This window comes from Chiloscyllium punctatum, chromosome 27, assembly GCF_047496795.1.
Source record: "Chiloscyllium punctatum isolate Juve2018m chromosome 27, sChiPun1.3, whole genome shotgun sequence".
Classification (NCBI taxonomy): Eukaryota; Metazoa; Chordata; class Chondrichthyes; order Orectolobiformes; family Hemiscylliidae; genus Chiloscyllium; species Chiloscyllium punctatum.
This window is the reverse complement of record NC_092765.1, coordinates 2,474,281-2,500,173: the sequence shown is the minus strand read 5'-3', so window position 1 is coordinate 2,500,173 and position 25,893 is coordinate 2,474,281. Positions and strand designations below refer to the sequence as shown.

The 25,893-nt window shown below is 40.6% G+C and overlaps 1 protein-coding gene across 2 annotated transcripts in view; it reads left to right on the top strand.

The window, feature by feature from the left end:
- Nucleotides 1-25,893, top strand: part of LOC140453351 (proto-oncogene tyrosine-protein kinase LCK-like) — a 139,327-nt gene that overhangs the window by 43,777 nt on the left and 69,657 nt on the right. For both annotated transcript variants that reach the window (XM_072547909.1, XM_072547910.1), the window contains exons 3-7: nucleotides 14,087-14,156; nucleotides 15,278-15,371; nucleotides 16,602-16,700; nucleotides 18,035-18,138; nucleotides 22,731-22,880. In XM_072547909.1, coding sequence (XP_072404010.1) covers nucleotides 14,087-14,156; nucleotides 15,278-15,371; nucleotides 16,602-16,700; nucleotides 18,035-18,138; nucleotides 22,731-22,880 — 517 coding nt within the window. The remainder of the gene's footprint in view (nucleotides 1-14,086; nucleotides 14,157-15,277; nucleotides 15,372-16,601; nucleotides 16,701-18,034; nucleotides 18,139-22,730; nucleotides 22,881-25,893) is intronic.

The following is a 25,893-nucleotide window of genomic DNA, read 5'->3' as shown; positions in this document are numbered from 1 at the left end:
ATTTCAGAGATATCTTTGATGCAGGGGAGAGTGACTAGGGTTTCTGGACACATTTTGTCTGCTTGTTTGGGTTTGTTGCTGAGAAATTGGCGGTCCCATTGGGTACCCATTCTTTTTTAATACACAGTGTAGGTGATTTTCCTCTGCTCTGCGTAGTTCCTCTGTGCTGCAGTGTGTGGTGGCTTGTTGAAATAATGTTCTAATGCAGCTTCATTTGTGGGCATTGGGATGATTGCTTCTGTAGTTCAATATTTGGTCAGTTTGTGTTGTTTTCCTGTAGACACTGGTTTGAAGTTCCCCATTGGCTGTTTGCTCTACTGTGACATCTAGGAATGGCGGTTTGTTGTTGTTTTCCTCCTCTTTAGTGAATTACACATACGGACCAAATATTGAACCATTAGAAAACTAGCCAGCAGGATGCATGAATGTCAACTAGCCACAAAAAGACATGACCCTCTCTCACTAGTATCCTTACATACAGAAGAGGAAGGACACCACTTCGACTGGGACAACACATCCATCCTAGGACAAGCTAAACAGAGACATGCAGAAAAACTCTTAGAGGCATGGCATTCCAACCAGAACTCTATCAACAAACACATTGACTTGGATCCCATTTACCATCCCCTGAGAAAAAGAACCGGAAATGATGTCACCACTGGAAATGTTGTTACCAACCCAAGAGAACCCAAACACATAAATAGAAAGCGGGCCATACCACCAGTGCTTCATCCAGAGGATCACTGATGATGTTACCTAGTATGGTGACAAAATATCTGAAAACGAACCTTCCAGCTTTGTGAGCAAACCTACATCCAGAATATGACAAGGACCAATGTTAAGAAAGCTGGAGCTTTAATGTAACCTCAGCTGGTACAGGAATTGAACCCACACTGTTGGCATCACTCACCAGCTGTCTAGTTAACTGAGCTCATCAACCCCCTCATTCAACTTTGATGTTCCCTAATCAAGAGACAGAAAAGCTTCAAATGACCTTATATTCCAATTCAGCTTCAGGATCTAAAGGGAGGAATTCTATTTCTGTTTTACTTTGGCTGTATGCCTTAGCCTCAAAAAGGCTTTCCCCTAACTGTACAGATCTGTGAGTCGTATCACTCATGCTGAATAACTGCCAGATAATTTCATCCAGAGTTAAACAGAATCTGAACTGGAACCTGAGCTCATCTGAATTCAGACAAAGTGAACCTTTTATTGGGAACAAGAATTCTGATCTCTTCTTCAAAGAATACTGTCATTTGTAACATTGGAGTTCAGTCATGTTTACCAGTTTTCTCAACACAGAATGTGCCTCCCTCTGAAGCCACAAGATCAAGCTGTTAAATCTGATCAACTGGAGCTAGGTTTCAGAGATATAGCAACAAATCTTGTAATTATACACAGAGTTCCTCAAAAGGAGGGGAAAATTTATATTCATTAGATTTGGGTATTATTGCCTTGATCAGCATTCGTCTTGTTTGAGGGAAGTTAAGAATCAACCACTTATTGGGAGCCTTGAGTCACATGTAAAAATGTCAGGTTTCCTTCCCTAGAGAACCACATGGGTTTTTTTTTAAAAAACAGCAATGACCAATTTTGAGTTTTTCTTCTAGATTGGGCTCAAATGTTACCCTCTGCCATGGAAACATTTGAACCGACGGCCCCAGCCTCCCAAGGTTCTGAGCTACAAGCCCAGTGAGATTAACATTATTCCATCACCATCCCACTATTACAAAACACATGGGTGTGTTGGAAAAAAATGTTTGAGAATTCTGATCACAAGGAAAGGAATGCAAAGGTGTCCAAACAAGAATTCAAAACCATAGTTGAAGAGGGTTTTGAGATTGCTAACTGTGATTAACTCCATTCCTGGAGGTTTCATCACATGATCTGTCCTCTCCATCACACCCCACTCATTATTGGTTAGCCAACACATCCATCCTCTTGACACGTTTACCTTTCTATACCAATCAGAAAGCAAAAAGGCTCATTCTCCATTTGGATGATGCTTAACTGTCAGTCAAACAACCAGTGCCCTCAATTTGAATATCTGGTAAAGAGAAATACTCAAAGAAAATGACCAAAGAAACCTCAATAATTTTTAGTATCACTGCAAATTTTCTCCAGGGTTGCTCACTGCAGGGTCCTGGAGATTGACCTTCATTTCCGGAGACTCCAAGTTCTAAACATCATCCCTCCAAACACAATAAAGACAGGGATCTGTTGTCCTCACCTACTACCCCACCAGTCTCTGCATCCAACACATCATCCTTAAACATTTCCACCAACTCCAACGAGACCCCATGACCAAGAATATCTTCTGCTCCTCACCCCTCTCTGCCTTCTGCAAGGACACTTCCCTTCAACAATCCTTGGTTCATGCCACCCTCCTCACCGACGCATCCCCCAAACCTCCAGGTGTCTTCCCCTGCAACCGGAAAAGATGCAAAACCTGCTGGTACATTACTCCCCTCACCTCTATCCAGGGCCTCAAACAATCCTTCCAGGTGAGATAGAGGTTCACCTGCCTCTCCTCCAGCCTAGTTTACTGTATCAGGTGCTCCCAATATGATCTCTATATTGGGGAGACCAAATGTAAACTAATGGCACGTTTGCTGAGCATTTTAGCCAGGCCCATGGGGGCTGACCAGACATCCCAGCCACCGCCCATTTTTATTCCCCTTCCCACTTCCTTTCCAACATATCCATCCTTGGCCTCCTGCACTGCCACAGTGTACCAAACCACAAATTGGAGGAACAAAACCTCATCTTCTGCATGAGCAGTTTACAGCTTGGAGAACTCAACATTGAATTCTCCAATTTTGGACAACCTCCCTTCCCCTGTCTCCCTTCCCAGCCTCTCCCCCCCCCCCACCCATTCCATTCCTCTCATCAACCCTTCCTTGTAGCCACCAACTGGATTCACTCCTCCCATTGACCAACCAGGTCGTACCCTCTACCTGTGCTCATGTATCCCACCTCACTATCCTGTCCCCCAGTCCCTTTATCTGCAACTCCCTTACACCCACCCACATTCCTGAAGAAATGTCAACTTTTCCACTTCCTGATGCTGCCTGCCTTGCTGTAATCTTCCAGTCTCCTGCTTGTCTACCTTGGATTCCAGCATCTATTTTTTTTGTCTCTAACCAATTCTGGAGGGCTGGAAACCCTGTCTGAGATTTTTTTGAGAGCTGGGAGAGAGGTGGTGAAGTGGAAGAAAACTGGTCCAGCAATTATTGACCAGTTCACACTAGTTTGAGTTTGGTGAGAAATTAGGCAGAACGCAGCCCAGATTGAAACCAACACAAACACCATGAATAAACAAACAAAAATAGAATGTATAATTTCAGCCTGTCAACTCATTCTCCCTGAGCTGGGGACTCAGATTATTTCTCTTGCCCTTGTGTCATTGTAAGTCGTCTGGCAGTGTGATAGGAATGATAGAGACTAGTTTAACCATGAGACACAGCCATCAATTTGGGTGTGGATTTGTAGTGCAATGGTAGTGTGTCTGATTGCAGATTAGAAGATTGAGTGTTCAAATCATGTCAGGCTCAATTTCTGATCAGGGGATTAGATAGGGTAGACAGTGAAAGTCTTTTTCCTAGGATGATGACGTCAGCTTGTATAAGGGGGCATAACTTCAAATTGAGTGGTGATAGATTTCAGACAGATGCCAGAAGCAGGTTCTTTACTCAGAGTGGTAAAGGCAGTGGAATGCCCTGCCTGCCAATGTAGTCAACTCAGCCACATGAGGGAGATTTAAACAATCCTTGGAGAAGCACATGGATGATGATGGGATGGTGTAGGGGGACGAGCTGAGAATAGTTCACAGGTTGGCACAACATTGTTCTGCGCTGAATTGTTCTATGTTCTATCAAGGAACAAACCAATTACTCACCATGGCAGCAACAAAACAGAAAGCACTGGAGAAACTCAGCAGCATCTGTGGAGAGACAAAAGAGGGTCAAAGCTTTGAGTCTGATACGATCTTTGTTGGAACTGATGGGCTCTGGAAGCGTGATGGGTTTTATCCTGTTGTTGTGGTTCTTTTTGCCGAGCTGGGAATTTGTGTTGCAGATGTTTCGTCCCCTGTCTAGGTAACATCCTCAGTGTTTGGGAGCCTCCTGTGATCTTTCCTCCGGCATTTGTAGTAGTTTGAATCTGCCGCTTCCAGTTGTCAGTTCCAGCTGTCCGCTGCAGTGGTTGGTATATTGGGTCCAGATTGATGTGCTTGTTGATTGAATCTGTGGATGAATGCCATGCCTCTAGGAATTCCCTGGCTGTTCTCTGTTTGGCTTGTCCTATAATAGTAGTGTTGTCCCAGTCGAATTCATGTTGCTTGTCATCTGAGTGTGTGGCTACTAAGGATAGCTGGTCGTGTCGTTTCGTGCTAGTTGCTAGTTGAGGCATGGCACTCATCCACAGATTCAATCAATAAGCATATCGACCTGGACCCAATATACCGACCACTACAGCGGACAGCTGCAACTGACAACCGGAAGCGGCAGATTCAAACCACTACAAATGCCAGAGGAAAGATCACAGAAGCGCTTCACAGGAGGCTCCCAAGCACTGAGGATGTCACCTAGACAGGGGACGAAACGTCTGCAACACAAATTCCCAGCTCGGCGAACAGAACCACAACAACTAGCACCCGAGCTACAAATCTTCTCACAAACTTTGAACACCTAAGGGTTTTATCCTGTTAATAAAGGTGGGAGAAGGGGTAAGTAGACCAGATGGTAAAGATGACTGTGAGTAATAGACAAAGGGAGTGCATTGGTAGTAGAGAAGAGATACAGATGAAGAATAATTAATGATCGTGGTAGAAAGCTAGAACAACTCAATATTAAAGTCGTGTTCCTTATGGCAATTAGTTTAATTATTATTGATAATTGATTCAATTGCAGTATTTATCAACTCTGCAAAACTGCAGTTGCAAGGAATAAAAGTCTAATATAGGTTTTGACAGCTTACCAGAAAACAAAGAATGGATTAGATGTGTGTGAGGCTTTATACATGAAGCAAGTGGTAATCGCCATAAATGGGCAGATGAGTGACTCATGAAAGTATGTAGCTGCGTGTTTTCTGGTCTGCAATTGCTCTTTAACTATTCAGTCATTTGTATAGAAAGAGCTGGAATTTCCAAGGAGTGTCAATCTGCAAGAGATTGTCTCTGTGCCCATTGTTTTTGTGAAAAGAAGGAGTTTCACATTTCAGGGAGGAGATTCCAACCAGAATTCTGCAGGATCCCTGTGTACAACTCTTGTCTATGCTGCAATAAAAACGTTCAGGGTATCCAAAAATCTGACCCTTTTTAGTGCTCATGTCAGTTGGCTGTGACTATTTCTTAAACTTGCCTACTTTTTAAAATAATGTTACCAAAACTTTCCTAATGTACAACTTGTATCAGTAAAATATTCTTATTCAATTTTTCAGTAGTTTGCTTGGCCATTTCAGAGGCAGTTACAAATTAACCACATTGCTTTAGGTCTGGAGTTATCTATAGTTCAGACTGAGTAATGTGGCAGCTTCTTTTCTCTGAAGAACATTAGTGAAGTGAACAGATTTTACAACAAAATAATGGCTTTACGATTATCATTACTAGAGTTAGCTTTTCATTCCAGATTGACTGAATTTAAGATCCCCAACTGCAGAGGTGGAATTTGCTATAATTTCTAGATTATTAGTCAAGCTTCCTGATTGTTAAGCCAGTAACTGAACTACTATCTTACCCATTTAATCAGAACTAACAAACAAAACACTGCACTTGTTTAGCACGCTGTTCACCACCTTATATCACCCCGAAGGAGAAGACAGCAGATGCATAGGTACACCAACATGGGAAAGTTCCCCTTAAACCACACACCCATCCTGATCTGGAGCTGCAATACCACCTCTTCACTGTCACTGAGTCAAAACGTTGGAACTCACTCCATTAACAGCAGTGTGGTTACACCAGCACAACGTGGACTGCCGCGCGTGAAAAGGACGCCTCACCACGATGTTCTCTCGGGCAATTAGGGATAAGTAACAAACACCAGCTTAGCCAGTAACACACGTATCCTGTGACCAAATTTAAAATATTCAGTGCAACTGTGACAAAGAGTTAGATTCATAGAATCAGCATCTGGTTTAGTTTTTCCAGCAATCTGGTTTAGTCAATTTTCAAAATGAAAGTTTTTTTTTCAACAAATGTTTGCGCAATCTTTGCATTGGTTTCCACTCTGTCAAATAACACCTTTTAAATATTACATTGAAAACTTACCACTGAAATATTAATACTGAAAATTTACTAGTGAGATGTTCCCACTGGAACAGACTTCAAGGAGGGAAACAAAGGTGACCTCACTGCAGTTATTAATATTATGAAAGGACCATCCCAACCTGATTCAGACAAATTGTTCACTACAATGAAAGTCTGCAATAGGAGAAATCACTGGCTACTATTTGGGCAATTTAGAATGAGTAGAAGTTAATCTGCTGTTGAGGACATCGGAAATAATTTGTAGAACGTAGGCTTCGAGAGGAGACATGGGTCATTTTCCTCTTTGAGCCATGATCATAGTTGATCTGGTTGTGATCTCATCTCCACCATCCTGACTGTACACCATTGGCATTGGTTCCCTTGTTTTTCACAAATCAATCAAACTCAACCAGTTAAGGCCATGAAACAGACAACATGAATAGCTTCAAGACACAAGAGACATAAAGATGTAATCATTTCACATGACACCATTAGAATTTATAATTAACACAAAAAATGACAAAATATTAGAAGATATTAATTAACTTGCTAATTGGAGAGGCAAGTGACCAATAAATTTCGATAAAAATACAATTGAAATGGTGCATTTTGGTAGAGAGAAAATAAAGAGGTCACTTACTCATTGGAAGTTAAAACTCCAGCTGAATTCATGGAGCAAGCAAATTTCATCGTGTATATCCACAACTTTCTAAAAGTTAAAAACAGGGTTAGTAAGGCTAAAGTACTTTGTAGTACCTTTACAGGGGCACAGAACTGAAAAGCAGTGAATTATATTGAACTTGCATTGATTTTTGTGTTAGTCTGAGGTCAAAGAGATCACTGATTCCTATCCATCTCATTACACAGGTCCCACCAAATTTTATATGCAACCCAGGTGATGATAGGGCCAAATATATTGGCTTTAAACTGTATCTGGTTTAATATTAAAATCCAGTCATAGGGTCATTCCATACACACATCACCTTCTGTCTGAAAAAATTGCCCCTTAGGGCCCTTTTTGTCTTTCCCCTCTCACCCTAAACCTATGCCCTCTAGTTTTAGGCTCCACTACCCTGGGGAAAAGACCTTGTCTATCCTATCAATTTCCCTCATGATTTTATAAACCTCTACAAGGTCACCCTTCAACCTCTGATTCTCCAGGGAAAACAGCCCTAGCCTATTCAGCCTCTCCCTATAGTTCAAACCGTCCAACCCTGGCAACATCCTTGTAAATCTTTTTTGAACACTTTCAAGTTTCACAATATCATTCCTAAAGCAGGGAGTCCAGAATTGAATGCATTATTCCAAAAGTGGCCAAACCAATGTCCTGTACAGTCACATGACACCCCAATTCCTATACTCAATGCACTGACCAGTAAAGGAAAGCATACCGAATGCCTTCTTCACTATCCTATCTACCTGCGACTCTATTTTCAAAGAGCTATGAACCTGTACTCAGCTAGGCTTCTTTCAGCAACAAAGGATAATGAGTTTATTAGAAATTGAACTTACTCAAACAAACTTGCAAAGATTATTGACAAAAAATATTTACACTATGCAAGGATAGATGTGAACTATGTGCTAACATTATAAAACTTAACATTAGGCTAATATGGGGAATGAACAAACACCTGACAGAACAAATTTTAAAAAAATCAAACAGATCTCACAGATTTCTCAGTAATCATCTCCCCCTTCCCTTCCCCCATCCACCCCCAGATACTAGTGATGCTCAGGACTCAAATCTCAATTCACAAGGAATTTCAATCCCTCACTTTTAACAATGTGGTCTTGAAACTCTTCAAAACTTATTCCATCATAGACAGCCCCAAATGAGCTCGTGCTGATTTAACTTTACCTTGCCTTCTTGTGGCCATGTTCCCATTTCCCATCAACTCTCTACATTCTGCACTCTCACATTTACTGACCGATATAACTCTAGCTTTTCAGGAAATGGTGAAAGTCACCAAGCTGGCATTGCCTCTAGATTTTTATCTCAAACCTATTTCACCAAATAATTACCTCTTGTGGGCTTTCAAACCCCAATCTCTGCTGCAATGAACTATTAACATCACTCATCTTCTTCTGAACCCCAAAATGCCCAGGATTCCTTGCATACTCCCGACAGAGAGCTATTGAACCACTCTGCAGCTTCTCTGAATCCCAACTACTCCAGCATATGTAGTTCACCTGCCCAACTATTAATTGGTTATTTCTAATTTTTAATTGCTTATTTTTATTGCCTATTTCAAACTTTGTTTCCCTTGGGGCTTCAACGATTCCTCATAATGCAATTACTCAGGACTCTCTTGAGTCTCAATGGCACATAGCCCATTTAGTTCAGTTGCTTTTAGCAACACAACTAACAAGAGCCCTGCCTGACACCAAGTCAACTCTCTCACACACACTGCCTGTCACCTATGAACTCCTCTTCAGTGACCGCTGAACTTTCCTGAGTAACTTATTGAAACCTTTGCAACAGGCCCCAAGCTTATTGCGTCAGAATTAGATGGAACCAAAATTTAGAACAGTCAAATGTTGCAAACCCTCCAAACTGTCTCTGCAATGGAATGTAACAATATTTATCAAGTGCTAGCTACTGCAGCACAAGTTTACACAACAGAAGAAAAATGCATCGCACTTGGTTAGACTGCACTGAGCACTGTGCACACTTATTTTAAGAAGGTTCAATACGAGATTTACTGGGATGGTAACTGGCACCATGTGATTGTACTTTGTTACAATAGGAAAGATTGAATAAGCTTGTGCTGTTTTCGTTGACGGCGTAATCTGAAAGAAGTTATTTTGGTTATATCTGTAGAGTACAATAGATACAATGCTGCTACTTGTGAAAAATCCATAACTAAGGATCTTAAATATAAGCTAATCACGAAGAAACTGAAAAAGAAATTCAGGAGAGATTGACCCACCCAGAGGGTGGTGAGAAGGTGCAATGCACAACCGCAAAAGATTGAGGTGAATAATACAAAAGCATTCAACAGGAAGCACATGAGAGACAGAAAATATGCTGGTAAGGTGAGATAAAAAAAAAGGGCAAATGGAGGCTCATAAATACAAGCAAAGCTACATTGGGCTGAATGGCCTGTTTCCATCCTGTAGGTTATTGTGTTCCCAACCAGGAAGTTTGCTTGAGAGGAGCATATTTCTGAAATTTCATTGCAAAGACAACATTTGTTGATTTAGCATTAAATTCTTGATTGTGAATGTTTTTTTCTACATTGAATGATGGCTAAATTCTGAGCTGGGTTGTCAGAAGAAAATAATTCATTTTTCATTCACAAAACTCAGACTAAGTGTGAACTCAAGTAGCAATAACTCAGATTGCACGTTATGTGATCAGAATGAAACCTTTTCAGACTGACCCTAATGGTAGCACAATTTAACATGACAAGGAATATATGTTGTATCAGAATCTTGTATGATCTGAAAATGTAGTGAAAATTGGGCAGTTTGACCTTTAGTCATAAAGCATTCAAATAGCGAATAAAATGTGGCAATGAAATTATAAATAGCATCCAGATAACAAATCTAATGAAATCCTCATTATTCTAAAATTATTGAGCCAAAGATTTACGTAGAAAAATGTAGCCAAATTTCAAAATATTTTAAATCAGCAAATAATTTAGAGAATTTTATTTGATAATGAGAATGTGTCTCTTGTTGAGTCCAAAAACCACAGCATCCATCTAACATACCTTGATCCTTAGACATGTTTCATACACATTTGATTCAGAAAGACAGAATTAAAGAAGGAAACAACAATGAGAAGGTGCTAGAACATGAGCACTGTATAAAGTGGCAGCATCAGCTATTTATTTCATACCAAAGACAATGAAAGAGCCTTTAATAAATATTGCAATGTGTGATCAAGGCTGTACAATATTGACCACGGCAGAGCTGAACAAAAAGGACCTGTATGCAACTTTCAGTACATCCTGATAAATTGGCAGCAACTAGCGGAGCTCGGCTCATTAACTGAGCCACGCTCTGATTTAAACTTCCAATTGGAAGGCTTTGCATTGTCTAAGGGAGCATAGCAGCGCAGTACTGAAGAGCTATCATTGAAATGTAACACCTTCTTCCTTTGGAAAATAAGACCCTGTAAACCATGTCTGCTGTTACAGGCTTTTTATTAAAGATCCAGTTGAACGGTTCAAAGTGTAAATAGCTCTGAGTCCAGATCACTGTCGCTTCATCAGCTAACATCATCACAAAGAAATGCATTAACTCCTCTCTTAATTTTATTGCTGCTTATAAGATGTTACTGTGTGCAAAATAGCTGCTACATTGCACTGAGGTTTTGTAATTCAAAGTAATTCATCAAGTAAACTGTTTGGAGATGTAGTAAGGGACTGTTTAAATACAAGTATCCTTTTTCCTTTAAATCCATTGAACTCAAGCCGAGATCTAATCCATCAAAAAGAATGAGATGAAGCCAGTAACTGTTGAGAGAACTTGGCTCGGTAATGAATTTTCCATTGTGTACAGCTCAAGTTTCTTCAGAAATGTTGAAGTCTGACTTCTTACAGATTTGAACCTGGTTTTACTGACGGTTCATTGCAAGCATAAGGGATTTCCTCCCATAAATTGTTAAAGTCATAACCAAATGATTAGCTCTCACTGAGATGCTGAGCTCAGAAGCAGCTCCAAGAAAAAGGTTGAATTGATCAGTTCAAGTGTTGTCCCATATTCAGTTTATTGCTGTCTGGGGTGAACTCTTATGGTGCAGCAGTAGTGTCTTTGCCTCTGAAACCAGGAATCCCAGGTTTGCAACTCACTTATTCCAGCGGTGTGTAATAACACCTCTGAACAGATTTATTTTAAAAACTTCCTAAAATCAAACCAATGTCATTGCATTTCCTCCTGCATCGAATTGATGTACACTTACTGGGGTAATTATTTATGGTTGTTTATGACAGCACTTCAATGAAAAGAATTTAATAAGAATAGAAATGCCAGGAAACAACAATAAATCTATTACATACTTACAATCTCTGAAACCTTGATTCCTATTTAAAGCTCCCTCAACTTTGCAGCTACTGACAATTCTTATAGTGATGTTAGTAATACTGGAAGCAACTCTAAATATTGTTCCATCTAAACTACTTGCATAACAGAAATTTACAACTATTGTATTTACATTTTGTAAATTAAATATACAGACAGGAAATTGCTCTTGATTTATAAAATACATTCACTTGATGGAGACACCAAAGCAGCTCTCCTAAAGTTTCAGCCATTTGATCAGAGTTTCACCTGATTCCAAGGAACAAGTTCCTGTTCTGTGCTGAATTTGTTGACCTTGGTTGGGGCAGGTGTGGTTGTCACAAGCCCCAGGAGAATTAGTCTAATGCTTCGTCGCAGTTGCCACGTAATTGTTATTGCTGCAGTGGGTCTGTGTGAGAATTAGTGAGGACAAAATTTGTTTGGTTTGCAACAAGATGTTGACATTTAATATTAAGGCTTACTTACTGGGGCTGCTGGAGCATGACTAGGCCCCAATGAGATGTGCAAGGCTTTCTGTGAGGAGGAAGAGGAAATTGGCAAGAATATACCGAGAAGAAATATTTACTCTAGTGTAATTGGACCTACTACTATATTCATTCAATATCATTCTTCCTACTGCCAGAGAACATCCACCAACATTCCATTGAGGCCATTTGGCCCATCAAGTCTGCACCAACTTTCCAAAGAGCATCCCACCCAGAGCCAGAACCTTCACCCTATCCCCATAACTCCACATTTCACATGGTTAACCCATCTAGCTTGCACATCACTGGACACTATGGGCAACTTACTTAAAGCTCCCTCAATTTTGCAGCTACTGACAATTCTTAAAGTCACCTGCACATCTTTGAGCTGTGGGAGGAAACCTACACAGACACAGGGAAAACATTCAAACTCCTCACAATCACTCACTCAAGACTGGGATTGAACCCAGGTCCCTGGCACTGTGAGGCAGGCAATCATGGCTTGTCAGGATGTGAACCTGGGACCTCTCGCAAGTCTGCAAGAATCATACGTATAGGTCAACACATTGCTAACATGTGGCATCAATGTCAACATTTACCAGGTTAAACATTCAAATCATTGCAAGGGAGTGGCCTTGTTTTGTCTGCTCTGAAAGCATAAAGAAAGCTGTGAGGCAGCCTTGTAAAGCAGCTCACAAGGGAAGCTAATTTCCAACAATCCATTTCTGTGATCACTGAGAATTACATTGATACCACGTAGATAATGTGACAAGCTTCTGATCATTTATTTCAGCAGAGTTCAATTAAAGGTAATATAATTCTACTGAGATTTAACAGAATAGTTATACATGATTTTGCAAGTGATGTGCGATGGGATCGTGTCCAGAGATATCATAAAGTCTGATAGTATTATAAATTCTATCTCTCAATGGAGCCCACCCATTACCTTTACTGATGCCTGGTGCTTTGATCAGGGATTGAGTGCAGATGGATCATTTGGAGATTGTAAGCAACCCAGCAAAAGGTCTGCTTTTCCAGTCCCAGCACGCTCCCACCACCACAGGCTAGCCTCAGCCTGCTGTTGGATTATTACCCGAAAGGGCAGGTGCCTACATGAGCTGGTGATGATGGTGAAGTGCCAGTCACAGGGTTCATCAGGTGAAAATAGGGCAGTGGCAAGGTCTTCACACAGGGTCTGGTTAATAACTCCCCCCTCCTGTCCCATACCAAACCTACCATGATGGGGGGCATTAAATTCCGGCCAGCGTGTTTTTAAAGAAAACATTTCTGTTTTGAATTGTGAAGCAGTACTGCCTCTTACTGGAACATTTTTAAATAACATTTAAAGGAAATTCCGAACCTGCGTGTTGATATTCTCAAGAAAATTAGGCTTTGACTATTCCAAGCTGCATACTGGAATTTTCACAGAGACATCAGTTTGCTGTATCATTATCACTGGCACCCCATCCACCATCCTATTCACTCCCTCCAGCACCAATGTGTAGTAACAGCAATATGTACCGTCCATAAGATGCACTGCAGTAACTCACCAAGGCTCCTTCAACAGCGTCATCTAAACCTCAAATACCCAGAAGGACAAGGGGAGGAGATTATGTACACCACTGAAGTTCCCCTCCAAGACACACATCATCCTGAATAAGAACTATGTTTAACAGTTCTTCAATATCATTGGGTGAAAAGTCTAGAACTCCTTCCCTAAACCACATAGACTGTACTGATTAAAGAAGGCAGCTCAGTGTCCCTTCTCTAAGGCAACGAGATGCAATTTTTTCTGGCCCTGCCAGTGACATCTGCATTTCAAGAACAAATAAAACAGAATAAATGTATTGCTGGGGAACTCTGTTAAAAGTAAAATGGTTGCACATGGATGCTTATTTTATATGTGGATTGGGTAGCTCAGTTGGCTGGGTGACTGGCTTACCATATTGAATCGGCACCATGAAGATGGGTTCAGTTCTCACACTTGTTGAGGTTACCATTGAAGGATTTTCCTTCTCAAACTCTCCTCATGCCTGAGGCGTGGTGACTTTCAGGTTGTGTAACCATTGCTGTAGTTGTTTCCCTCTAATGAGGCTTTATGTTCTGAAGGCTACAAGATAACAATGTAAAGAAGTAACAATTTTTGTTTCCTGTTTTAGATTTTGATGTTGAATTGCCTTTTCATGGTAAGCACTGTATTATTCATGTGGCAACAAAAATGTTGGAGAAACACAGCAGGTCTGGTTGCATCTGTAGAGAGAAAAACACGGTTAGTGTTTTGAGTCCAATGACTCTTCTTTGGAATTGGTTGGTATCGGTGTATCATTGGTGTCCACTTTTATTGCAGAACTATCCAGAAATTCACGATCCCCTGGTGAATTATGACATTCATTCTCCACCATCTTCTCCCTTTGTAGGTGAGTTGACACTGATATAAGATGATACCTTTACTTCATTCAGAACTTACAAGTGGGACCTCTAGATGCATGACTCTGTTCAGTCGATAATTCCAGACTGAATTGTTACTGTGTTTCATCCTTGTCCTGTAACATAGTTTGAAGGTTCTCTCCTTAGAACCATAGATATTAAGAAAGAGATAGCACCAGAAATCTAAAGTGACATGATCATTTCATTCAAAATGTTTGGATGATAAACATATACTAACTCAAAAACTGCAAAACATTTTTCAACACAACTTCTGGCCTCTGTAAAGCCATGATATCTACACTTTATAAAGGTGTTCTAATAATCTGTCTCACCATTTTCCAAGATTTGTTCATGAACAACTATGCCCCCACCACCATCCCTCTTCTCATACACCCCTATCACAAGTATTCTTTCTTATCAATCCTACTGCATCACCTCAGCTTTTCTCCATTAAGTTCTGTCATATTTCTCCATCTGTCCACATCCAAGTTTAAGATATTTCTTTTTGGTGTTTGTGGCATTTCCAAATCCTGTACCATCTGCAGATTTTGAATCATGTCCTGTATCCCTAAGTCCATATCATTAACATTCAGGAATACCCCATTATTTATTCAGAATGAGTGGGAGATACCTACCCCTCATACAAGAGACATGGACTATCTGTATGGAGTGTGTACACGGCTGCAGTACCTAATACAAGAAGCTGGTCAATTACCTGTCACGATAACGATGCTCTGAGTCTCACATATTGCCTTTCCTTTTCTCATGAATGAACAATGTGCTTCATATGTCAGCATTCACTTTGGAACAAGGGCTGACTCACACACAAGTCACCTTGTCCTGTCTACTCCTCCTAAAGATCGATCAGTTTTTTTAGGATACAATCTTACATTGCTTTGTTTCCCAAATTGTTTAGTTTATTTGTTCAAAGTTTTTTTTCTGGTGCTGAAGATGACTGAATTTTCTTGGTGGGGTGGTGTGGTGTGGTGCAGGAGGAGAGAGCTGTCACCTTTACCATGTGTGTACATCACAAAAACAACGAAACTTTGTTCTTCATCAGAGCTGGCTTTTATCAATGGTGTAAAAGTAACTAAACAGAATGGTTTTTCAGGTGATGATATATTTGTTGCCTTGTACAACTACGAGCGAACCCATGAGGATGATCTTGATTTCAAGGAAGGTGATCAGCTGAGAGTTCTAAAACGGTAAGTTACCTGCAAGACAGGCTTCATGAGGTGTCAGCAAAAAATGAACAGAAAGTCTGAATTGATAAATTGGATGAAGTGAACCCACTGAAACTCCATTCAGCTGTGTTCCCTGCAAACAAATAAGAGCATAAGACACACCTTACTTCCATATTATCACAACAGCTCATCTCAGACCAGTGAGACAATAGCACCTATTCATTAGCAAAACAGGTGAACACACTGAATGCTCATGAATGGAGTTTATTGAATAAATTACTATCTGTATGATTATAATCACTTAAAATGTAAGCTAGATGTAAAAACATGTTCCTATATTGTCAGGATATTTCTGGATATAACACTATTATTCAATGTTAGAAATTATTCCACAAATCAGTCTCGCAAGATTTAAGATTGGGTATTAAAACATAATCATGAGCAAAGTACATTGGCCTTGAAATTTATCTAAAGACTCTGAAGAGTGAATTTTGTGATAAATTGTACAGTCAAATCATTTTGATCTAAAAATAAACGTTTCCAGAACATCAAAGGCAGTAAAGAGTAAGATAACAATAAGGATAGTGTTTATTGTTGCAATAATATCCAGAGTGTACAGAAATCTATTCAGTTGTGTCAGATATTTGACAATATTTCACAACCTAATATATTTGGATAGTATAGTGAGAAGAACACAAACCTAAATTATGCATGAGGTAACTCTTACAAATAAATGTTTTGCCCTAAGCTAATTAGCTATACAGTGTGCCAAAAGATAAAGTTTTACTCAAATTCAGAACTTTTCTAAGTTTCTTACTGTACATGAGCATTGGTCTAACAACCCATGGTTGGTCTGTAGGTTATGTCAGGATTGCTGTCTGAGGGGGACACTCCACATGTCCCTTTTAAGGCCATAGATGTTAGAGGGCAAAGGGTTTGGGGTGATTCCAAAGAATAGAGATCCCACATCTCACGCTTCCTCTGGGACCCTGACTGTACAGTTCCATCTGGTGATATGAAGCATGCTGGCTGATCAAATGGTGAGATTGTGTGGAGGAGTTTGGGAATTTTGATTTATTTATATTGGGGATCAGAACGATTGAATACAAGAAATCTCTCTGGGGTTTCTGAATATGTTTAAGAGCAGGTTGATGAGCTGAATGACTGTTTCTTGTTATGTGTCCTTTTTGTTACAATTTCATCATTGTGATCCAAGGCAAAATAACAAACGTGACTTGTCCTCTTTGGTAGGGAGGGAGACTGGTGGAAAGCACAATCTTTAGAGACAGGACAAGAAGGCTACATCCCATACAATTTTGTGGCACGGGCACACACACTGGAGATTGAAACGTAAGGATCCTTTTCTTGTTGGCAATTCTTAGAATTGTTTTTCTGCTGTACCTACCAAAGGTGTGAGTTTATATTAATAACCTGTCAGATGAAAGATTTTCTTCTCCCCTGGTCAATGGACTCCATTCACAAGTCATAAATTTAACAGTTTGAATGAATGACCTTTTGCTTTATTCTGATACGTTGCAATAAAACTGTTTTTTTTCTTTTCCATACTGGCATTAAATTTGTAATCTTGATAAGATCATCTCTCAGAATTCCCTCTCCAAGAATGAAAAATACAAGTTTCTTTATTTTACCCACATAATTCTAAGACTAGGAATCTGATTTCTGGTCAGTTCTATATGAATATTTTCCAGTTTCTGAATGGGTAGTGCACTTGATGTTTCTGACCTGAATGCCACATAATCCATGACTTTGTGACTTACATTCTGCTGTTTTGACTTTGCAGTTTAACTTTCTGTTAGCTTTCTTCATGCAACTTGACATTGGCATTCGATATTTAAAGCCTACTAAACTTTTGGATCTTTTTCAATGGTTCCTTTTCTCTTCTTTTTTGGGATGTGGGTGTCACTGGCAAAGCCGGCATTAGTTGCCCATCCTAATGGACCCTTGAACCGGGTGATTATTAGATCACCTCAGAGGGTAGTTAAGAGTCAACCACAAGTCTGTGAATATTATAACATTCTCCAGAAAAATATTTTTCCAAGCTTTGCACTATTCCCCTCTCTTTATGTGGCTTGCCCTGGTTCCATGCCCTCCCATTGTCTACCCCACTAAGCCACTCAAGGGAATCTAATTTTCTGATTCTCTCCCACCCCATTTTGAGAAGGTGATGTAATGATCTCATTGATACCCTGTGTGGTAATTATGGGCTGTATTACCTGGCATTTAGCTGACAGCCCCTGCACATTGAGTGAAATAATGAAGTGTAAAGAGTCAATGTAATCAGGTAAAAACACAGTTATCGGGATCTAACTGATTCAGATCGACTGTATTTTATTCCTGCTTTGGTTTCTCTAAAGGAATTCAATGAGAATAGAACAAAATTGTATCCAAAGATTCCTGATTGATTAAAACTTGCATGATGCTCATTTGAGCCCTTTGCCATTTTTTAACTCATGCTTTATTCCCAGCTTTATCATTTGTGTGTTTATTCCCAATCTTTACCATGGTAATGACTTCATAAATATGTTTGTTTACACCGTGGTGACCTACATTTGCTACTTTTGGATTTCGCAACCTGACGTTGTTCCTTTCAGGAACATTAGTTCAGCTCAGGATTACAGATCCATTCCCTATTAGACTACTAACCAAAACTTTCAACTTTCTAGATGGTTCTTTAAAGACTTAAGCCGGAAAGAGGCTGAGCGACAACTTCTAACAGCTGGCAATACCGTCGGTTCCTACCTGATTCGAGAGAGTGAAACCACCAAAGGTAAGTTTTAAAAGATGACCTGCAGAGGTCATTCATTCTCTGATGATGTATCTTTTTCAAAAATACAAAAATCGTTGGATTATATTTAAATGCACTGATTGAAGAACACTACAAACTTGGTTTTGGATAAACCTTCATTATTGATTAGTCATAACGTGTGTTGGGTGTCAACATAAGGTATCTATATAAGAAACACCAGATCACTGACATACCGTGTGGATCTGCTGTATTCTTCCTTCAGCTGTCTCTCTAACATTGAAATATGATTTGCATTTCATGGAATAGTTACAGCATAGGAGAAGGCCATTCAGCCCATTTAGTCTGAACCAGCCGTCTATAAGAGCAATTAGCTAGTCCCATTTGACCATCCTTTCTGCTTAGTCCTGTAAATAATCATTCAATTCTCTTTTGAAAGCTGAGATTGGATCTATCTCCACCATACCCTCAGGCCACTCATTCCAGGCTCTAACCATTTGCTGCAAGAAAGATGTCTCATCATTTCATCAACTCTCCTTTTCCCAATCACCCCAAACCTATCGCTCTCTGTATCTATTCTATCAGTCACCATCAACTCTAATCAAATGTCCTCTCAGCTTTCCACCCTCTAAAGAGAACAGCAAAACGTCTCCAATCTATCCATTAAAGTGATGTCTCTCACCCAAGGAACCACTTGCATGGACCTGTTTTGACCCTCTTTAAAGTCTTCACTTTGTTCCTGAAGTGTGGTATTCAGTACTGGACATGATACTCTCACCGAGGCTGAAACGCCAGTGAACCGCTTTGTATGGTTTACTATAACTTCCTTGTTTCTCTAACTCCATACCTTGATTTATAAAGCCAATGATTCTGCTTGTTTAATTAACTGCTTATTTATCCTGCGAGAAAGTGAGGACTGCTGATGCTAGAGATCGGAGTCGAGAGTGTGGTGCTGGAAAAGCACAGCAGGTCAGGCAGCATCCGAGGAGCAGAAGAATTGACGTTTCGGGCATAAGCATCAGAAATCATCCTGATGAAGGGCTTATGCCCGAAACATTGATTCTCCTGTTCCTCAGATGCTGCCTGACCTGTTGTGTTTTTCCAACACCACACTCTCGACTCGGATTATTTATCCTGTCGTGCCACCATCAACAAATTGTGCAGTTGTCGACTTGGTTGGAGGGGATTCTGAGAGACAGGATTTACATGCACTTGGAGATGCAAGGACTGATTAGGGATAGTCAGCTGGCTTTATGCATAGGAAATCATTTCTCACTAACTTGATTGAGGTTTTTGATGACATAACCAACTAGATTGTTGAGGGCAGCACAGTGGATGTTGTTTATATTGACTTCAGTAAAGCCTTTGACAAGGTCTACCATGGTAGACTAATTAGCAAAGTTAGATTATATGGGATTCAGGGAAAGCTAGCTAATTGGGTACAGAATTGGCTTGACGGTAGGAGACAGATGGTGGTGGTGGAGGGTAGTTTTTCAGTCTGGATTCCTGTGCCCAGTGGTGTTCCATAAGGATCAATGCTGGGTTTATTTTTGTTTGTCATTTATATAATCATTTATAAAACCCCCAGTTTGGTTGAGTATTTAGGACACATGGTTAGTAAGTTTTCAGATGACACCAAAATTGGTGGTACAGTTGACAGTGAAGGTTATTTAAGATTACAAAGGAATCTTGATCAATTAGGCCAATGGGCTGAGGAGTGGCAAATGGCATTTAATTGGGTAAATGCAAGTATTGCATTTTGGTAAAATAAACAGTGGCAGGGCTTCTGCTGGGTCAAAAATCACGCAACACCAGGTTATAGTCCAACTAGTTTATTTGAAAACACTGGCTTTCAGAGCAACTACTCCTTCATCAGGTGTTAGTCTATAACGTGGTCTTGTGTGATGTTTTGTCCTTGTCCAACACAGTCCAACACCAACACCACCACATCAGGACTTATGCAGTTAATGGTAGGGCCCTGGGGAGTCTTGTTGAACAGAGAGACCTCGGGGTTCAGGTACATAATTCTTTGAAAGTTGCATCAAAGGTAAACAGGGTGGTTAAGAAGGTGTTTAACAAGTCTGAGTGCTAACTTCATAGAGCTTATGAGTTAGGACATCATTTTGAAATTTTACAGGACATTGGTGAGACCACTTTTGGTGCACTATGTACAGTTATGGTGGCCCTGTTATATGAAGGATATTATTACATTGGAGAGTTCAGAAAAGATTTACAAAGATGTTGCTGGGACTGGAGAATTTGAGTTATAAAGAGAGGCTGGGTTCGCTGGGACATTTTTCACTGGAGTATGGAAAGTTGAGGGGTGACCTTATGGGGTTTATAAGAAATGTGGGGCTTAGAAAAGGTGAATAGCAAAAGTCTTTTTACTAGAGTAGAGGAGTTCAAAACTAGAGGGCATATTTTTAAGGTGAGAGGAGAAAGATTTAAAAGAGACCTGAGAGATAACCTTATCACAGAGAGGGTGGTGTTTATATGGAATGAACCAGAGGAAGTGGTAGATGCCGATATAGTTACACTATTTAAACGACGTTTGGACAGGAACATGAATAGGAAAGGTTGAGAGGGATATGGGCCAAACACAGACAAGTGGGACTAGTTTAGTTTGGGAAACTTGGCATGGACCGGTTAGACAAAAGGGTCTGTTTTTGTGCTGTATGACTTCATGATTCTATGACTGCATAATAATGGAGTGAAAATTTGCTTTACCTTTTGAGAATTGGAAATTGTTGATGTTCCATTTGCCTCATTTAAAGCAGCTTTTAAACAATGTTAAAAATAATCATTTGAGAAATAAAACTTGTGATCAATCTTCGATTCATACATGAGGAGGGAGGTACATGTCCCCCTTTATTTTCAAGTGTACTAAAGACAGAAAATCCAAAGGGCATTGATCTGAACATTAACTCTGTTTCTCTCTCCACGGAAGCTGCCAGACCTGCTCTGATTCTGTTTTTATGAGAGATTTCCAGCAAAAACAGCATTTGGCTTTTTTCAATGATTCCAAGCCTAAACCTATTTTCAGCTTTCATCATTATTACCATCATTTGAAACTTTGTTTCGATAAAGGGTTTGAATTATTTGCTGTTGTATGTATGAGAAATGTGAACAAGTGCAGCTGCTTTTTAATACAGCATTAGAAATAAACTATTTGCTCTGGGTCTGTTTTATTTTTGCACCTGAGAGTTAATGTAGCACTTTCAGTGTTGCCTATTTCATATCAAATGTGATGGTATGTTCTTCATATGCTCATTGTTCCTTTTTGGAGAGCCTGAGTTTTCCTAAATTATAGTAACAGGAAATAGGAGTGGCCATTCCACTGCCCTGAAATTTCTTGAGCTCAGTGGTTTCTGCCTGAATTTGTACCTGCTCCAGCTCAGGAGAACATTCTTGAATAAACTCTGTTGAAAGGACACCTGTTTCTGGGGATACCTGGAGATCTCTTAGTGGCCTTGAACCTGTGACTCTCCCACATTCGAGGGTGTGAAGGGGCTAAAAGACCATCTCAAACTTTCAAGGGGTTCTCTGGTTCACAACTACTTCGAACCATGTCCATGAGTTACAGGATGGCTCAGTGGTTAGTATGGCTGCCTCACAACACCAGGGCCACAGATTCATGTCCACCCTCGGGCGACTGTCTGTCTGGAGTTTGCATATTCTCCCCGTGTCTGCGTGTGTTTGCTTCGAGTGCTTCGGTTTCCTCCCACATTTCGAAGATATGCGGGTCAGGTGGATTGGCCCTTGCTAAATTGCTCATAGAATCCAGTGATGTGCAGACTAGGTGGATTAGCCCTGGGAAATGCAGGGTTAAAGGGATCGGGTAGAGCAATGGCTCTGGGTGATATGCACTTTCTGTTGGTGTGGACTTGATGGGCCAAAAGGCCTGATTTAACCTCGAAGGGATTCTATGCTGCAGATATCAACAACTGGATTCAAACAGCCTGAGCCCTGACAGGGCCAGTGCCCACTGGGGAAGGACCATCTGGCCCAGGGTTATAACCATAATATTTTCATTGATGAAATAATATAGCACTGGGTACTTGATGGCCAAACACATCTCTGGGCATTAAGTTCTGGAATACTCTTCCTAAGTCCCTCTGTCTACTTCCTCCTTAAAGATGTTCTATCTTTTTCTTTGATCAAGCTTCTTGAAGCTTTCATTAAATCAAAGTCAACATATAAATATGAATTGTCGATTTTGAGAAGCCTGCGTCTGATGCAGGTATTAGTTCAGGAGAGAACCTTTTGGCTGAACTGAAGGAAACCCCTTGGTTTCAGGGTAAAGGTTTCTCTGTTTTACTCACGATCACGCCTTCAAATCTCCAATGTGCATTTCTTTCCACCTACAGCCATACGCTGACTCATTTTGTCTTGTTGAAACAGCCAGTTGAGTAACATTTTATGCCAAGTTAAGGTTACTTTTATATATGGTCTTATACCCATAAAGACTAAAAATACTGGAGCTCACATTGGGCCCTCAGAGTGAGATGTTTCTGAGAGGAATGTTCAAACCTATTCAATTGTGTTATTGATGATCTTTAGCAGAAGGAAGCAAATTTCTCGCATTCTTTTTTAACTCTTCTTTCTCTTGAATGCAGGTTCTTATTCATTGTCTGTAAGGGACTTTGATTCACAACAAGGAGACGTGGTAAAGCACTATAAGATTCGCTCTTTAGATAAAGGAGGCTATTACATCTCACCCCGGATAACCTTCAATACTCTTCATGAGCTGGTGAAACATTACTCATGTGAGTCTTATCTTGAGCAGAGTACCCATTTTCACAAGAATTCATACATGTAAAACATTTCAACAAATTAATTGCTTGGTCAGAGGAAGATATTTGAAGTTCTTCAATTATTTATGGCACTGAGTTTGAGCTTATGTGAAAATATCACTGAAGGCCACAGTAATGGCTGAGTATCAGTCCCCCTTATGCTGTGGGAGTGGGTGGGTGAGGTAGTCAGCCTGAGGTGACTGGCAGGAACAAACTGGCACAATTTCAACATTGGCACAAGATGTAAAATGTGGAAGCATTGCAAGGAGAATACGATATAATCTCAACAAGACATAGATACAAGGTGGGTGGAATGGAAAGTGTGGAGAGATAGTATTAACTACAATATACATCTCAAAATTGGGAGTAGGATTCAGGAGCAGAGAGACCTGGCTGTAAATATACATATATCATTCAAGATGACAGGACAGGTCAAATGATCAGTTTAAAAGAATACAGCATTATGTGGTTTTATCAATAGGACAGAGATTAAAAAATCAAGGAAGCTACATTTATCCCGGATAATGCACTAATTCGGCCTCGGTGGGATTGTTGTGTGCAATTGTGGCCACCATTCTTTAAACAGGATGATGAGGCAGGGGAGACTGTGCAGAAATAAATTATCATAAGAATTGTTCCAGAGATGAGGGAGTTTGGTTATGCAGACAGATAGTTGGAAATGTTTATGTGGATTTGATATCCAGAATTATTGAAGAAATTGTGTACCTTTCCAAAATTGTCTTGTTCCTTGTTCCTCGCCAGGCAGAACCCTTGCAGTTACCAAACCACAATTAACAAAGAGGATTGATCCTCCATTCATTAAACATCAGATTCAATCAAAAACTCTACAGGAGGTAGTGACAATCACAGCTTTCAAAAGTACCTGAAGAGAAAAGGAATTTCCCAGGCTGTGTGGAAGGGGAACGGCATTCACTGAGTTACTGTTGCAGAGAGCTGGCATTGAGTTGATGGTCCTAATGGCATCATTTTATATTGCAACTGTAGTGATAGTAACAAGGTCAGCCAAGTGGACCTCACTGGGGCAGTTAATCTGGTCCAATCAGGGACCCCTGGCTGACAGATATAAAACAGGAGTGTCAGAGGTTCTGTTCACTCTGTGAGTTAGCTCTGAGGGAGTGGGATGTGGAAAAGACCCTCCATGTGTAAATGTGTGACTATCATTGATAGTCACAGGTGAGGTGCCGGAAGACTGGGGGATTGGCAAACGTGGTGCCACTGTTTAAGAAGGGTGGTAAGGACAAGCCAGGAAACTATAGACCAGTGAGCTTGACGTTGGTGGTGGTCTAGTTGTTGGAGGGAAGTCTGAGGGACAGGCTGTACATGTATTTGGAAAGGCATCGACTGATTAGGGATAGTCAACATGGCTATGTGCATGGGAAATCATGTCTCACAAACTTGATTGAGTTTTTTGAAGAAGTAACAAAGAGGATTGATGAGGGCAGAGCAGTGGATGTGATCTAAATGACTTCAGTAAGGTGTTCGATAAGGTTCCCCATGGGAGACTGATTAGCAAGGTTAGACCTCATGGAATACAGGGAGAACTAGCCATTTGGATACAGAACTGGCTCGAAGGTAGAAGACAGAGGATAGTGGTGCAGGATTGTTTTCAGACTGGAGGCCTGTGACCAGTGGAGTGCCACAAGGATCGGTGCTGGGTCCACTACTTTTCATCATTCATATAAACGATTTGGATGCGAGCATAAGAGGTACAGTTAGAAAGTTTGCTGATGACACCAAAATGGGAGGTGTAGTGGACAGCGAAGAATGTTACCTCAGATTACAATGGGATCTTAGTCAGATGGGCCAATGGGCTGAGAAGTGGCAGATGGAGTTTAATTTAGATAAATGCGAGGTGCTGTATTTTGGGAAAGCAAATCTTGGCAGGACATACACACTTAATAGTAAGGCCCTAGACAGTGTTGCTGAACAAAGAGACCTTGAAGTGCAGGTTCATAGCTTCTTGAAAGTAGAGTCGCAAGTAGATAGGATAGTGAAGAAGGCGTTTGGTATGCTTTTCTTTATTGGTCAAAGTATTGAGTACAGCAGTTGGGAGGTCATGTTGCAGCTGTACAGGACATTGGTTAGGCCACTGTTGAAATATTGCGTGTAATTCTGGTCTCCTTCCTATCAGAAAGATGTGAAACTTGAAAGGGTTCAGCAAAGATTTACAAGGATGTTGCCAGGGTTGGAGGATTTGAGTTATAGGGAGAGGTTGAATAAGCCTGGGGCTGTTTTCCCTGGAGCATCGGAGATTGAGGAGTGACCTTATAGAGGTTTACAAAATCATGAGGGGCATGGATAGGGTAAATAGACAAAGGCTTTTCCCTGCGGTGGGGGAGTCCAGAACTAGAGGGCATAGGTTTAGGGTGAGAGGGGAAAGATATAAAAGAGACTTAAGGGGCAACTGTTTCACACAGAGGGTGGTACGTGTATGGAATGAGCTGCCAGAGGAAGTGGTGGAGGCTGGTACAATTGCAACATTTAAGAGGCATTTGGATGGGTATATGAATAGGAAGGGTTTAGAGGGATATGGGCTGGGTGCTGGCAGGTGGGAGTGGATTGGGTTGGGATATCTGGCCGGCATGGACGGGTTGGACCGAAGGGTCTATTTCCATGCTGTACATCTGTATGATTTTCTGACTCTAAAGGGTGATTTGGTTTTGGAATACCGGCCTCTGTGAAGTTATTTCAGTCATCATCCTGTGATTCGATGAGTATCATGACGGCTGTGGACAGGGTAGATAGCAATAAACTGTTCCCATTGGTGAGAGGATCCAGAACCAGAGAAAACAGATTTAAGGAAATTTGCAAATGAAACAATGGGGACATGAGGAACATCTATTTTACACACCAATGGTAAGGCTCTGGAATGCAGGATTGAGAGACTGATGGAGGTAGGTTCAGTTGAGATTTTCAAGGAAGAATATGCAGATCTATCTGAAGAAGGTAGGCAAGATGTGCAGGG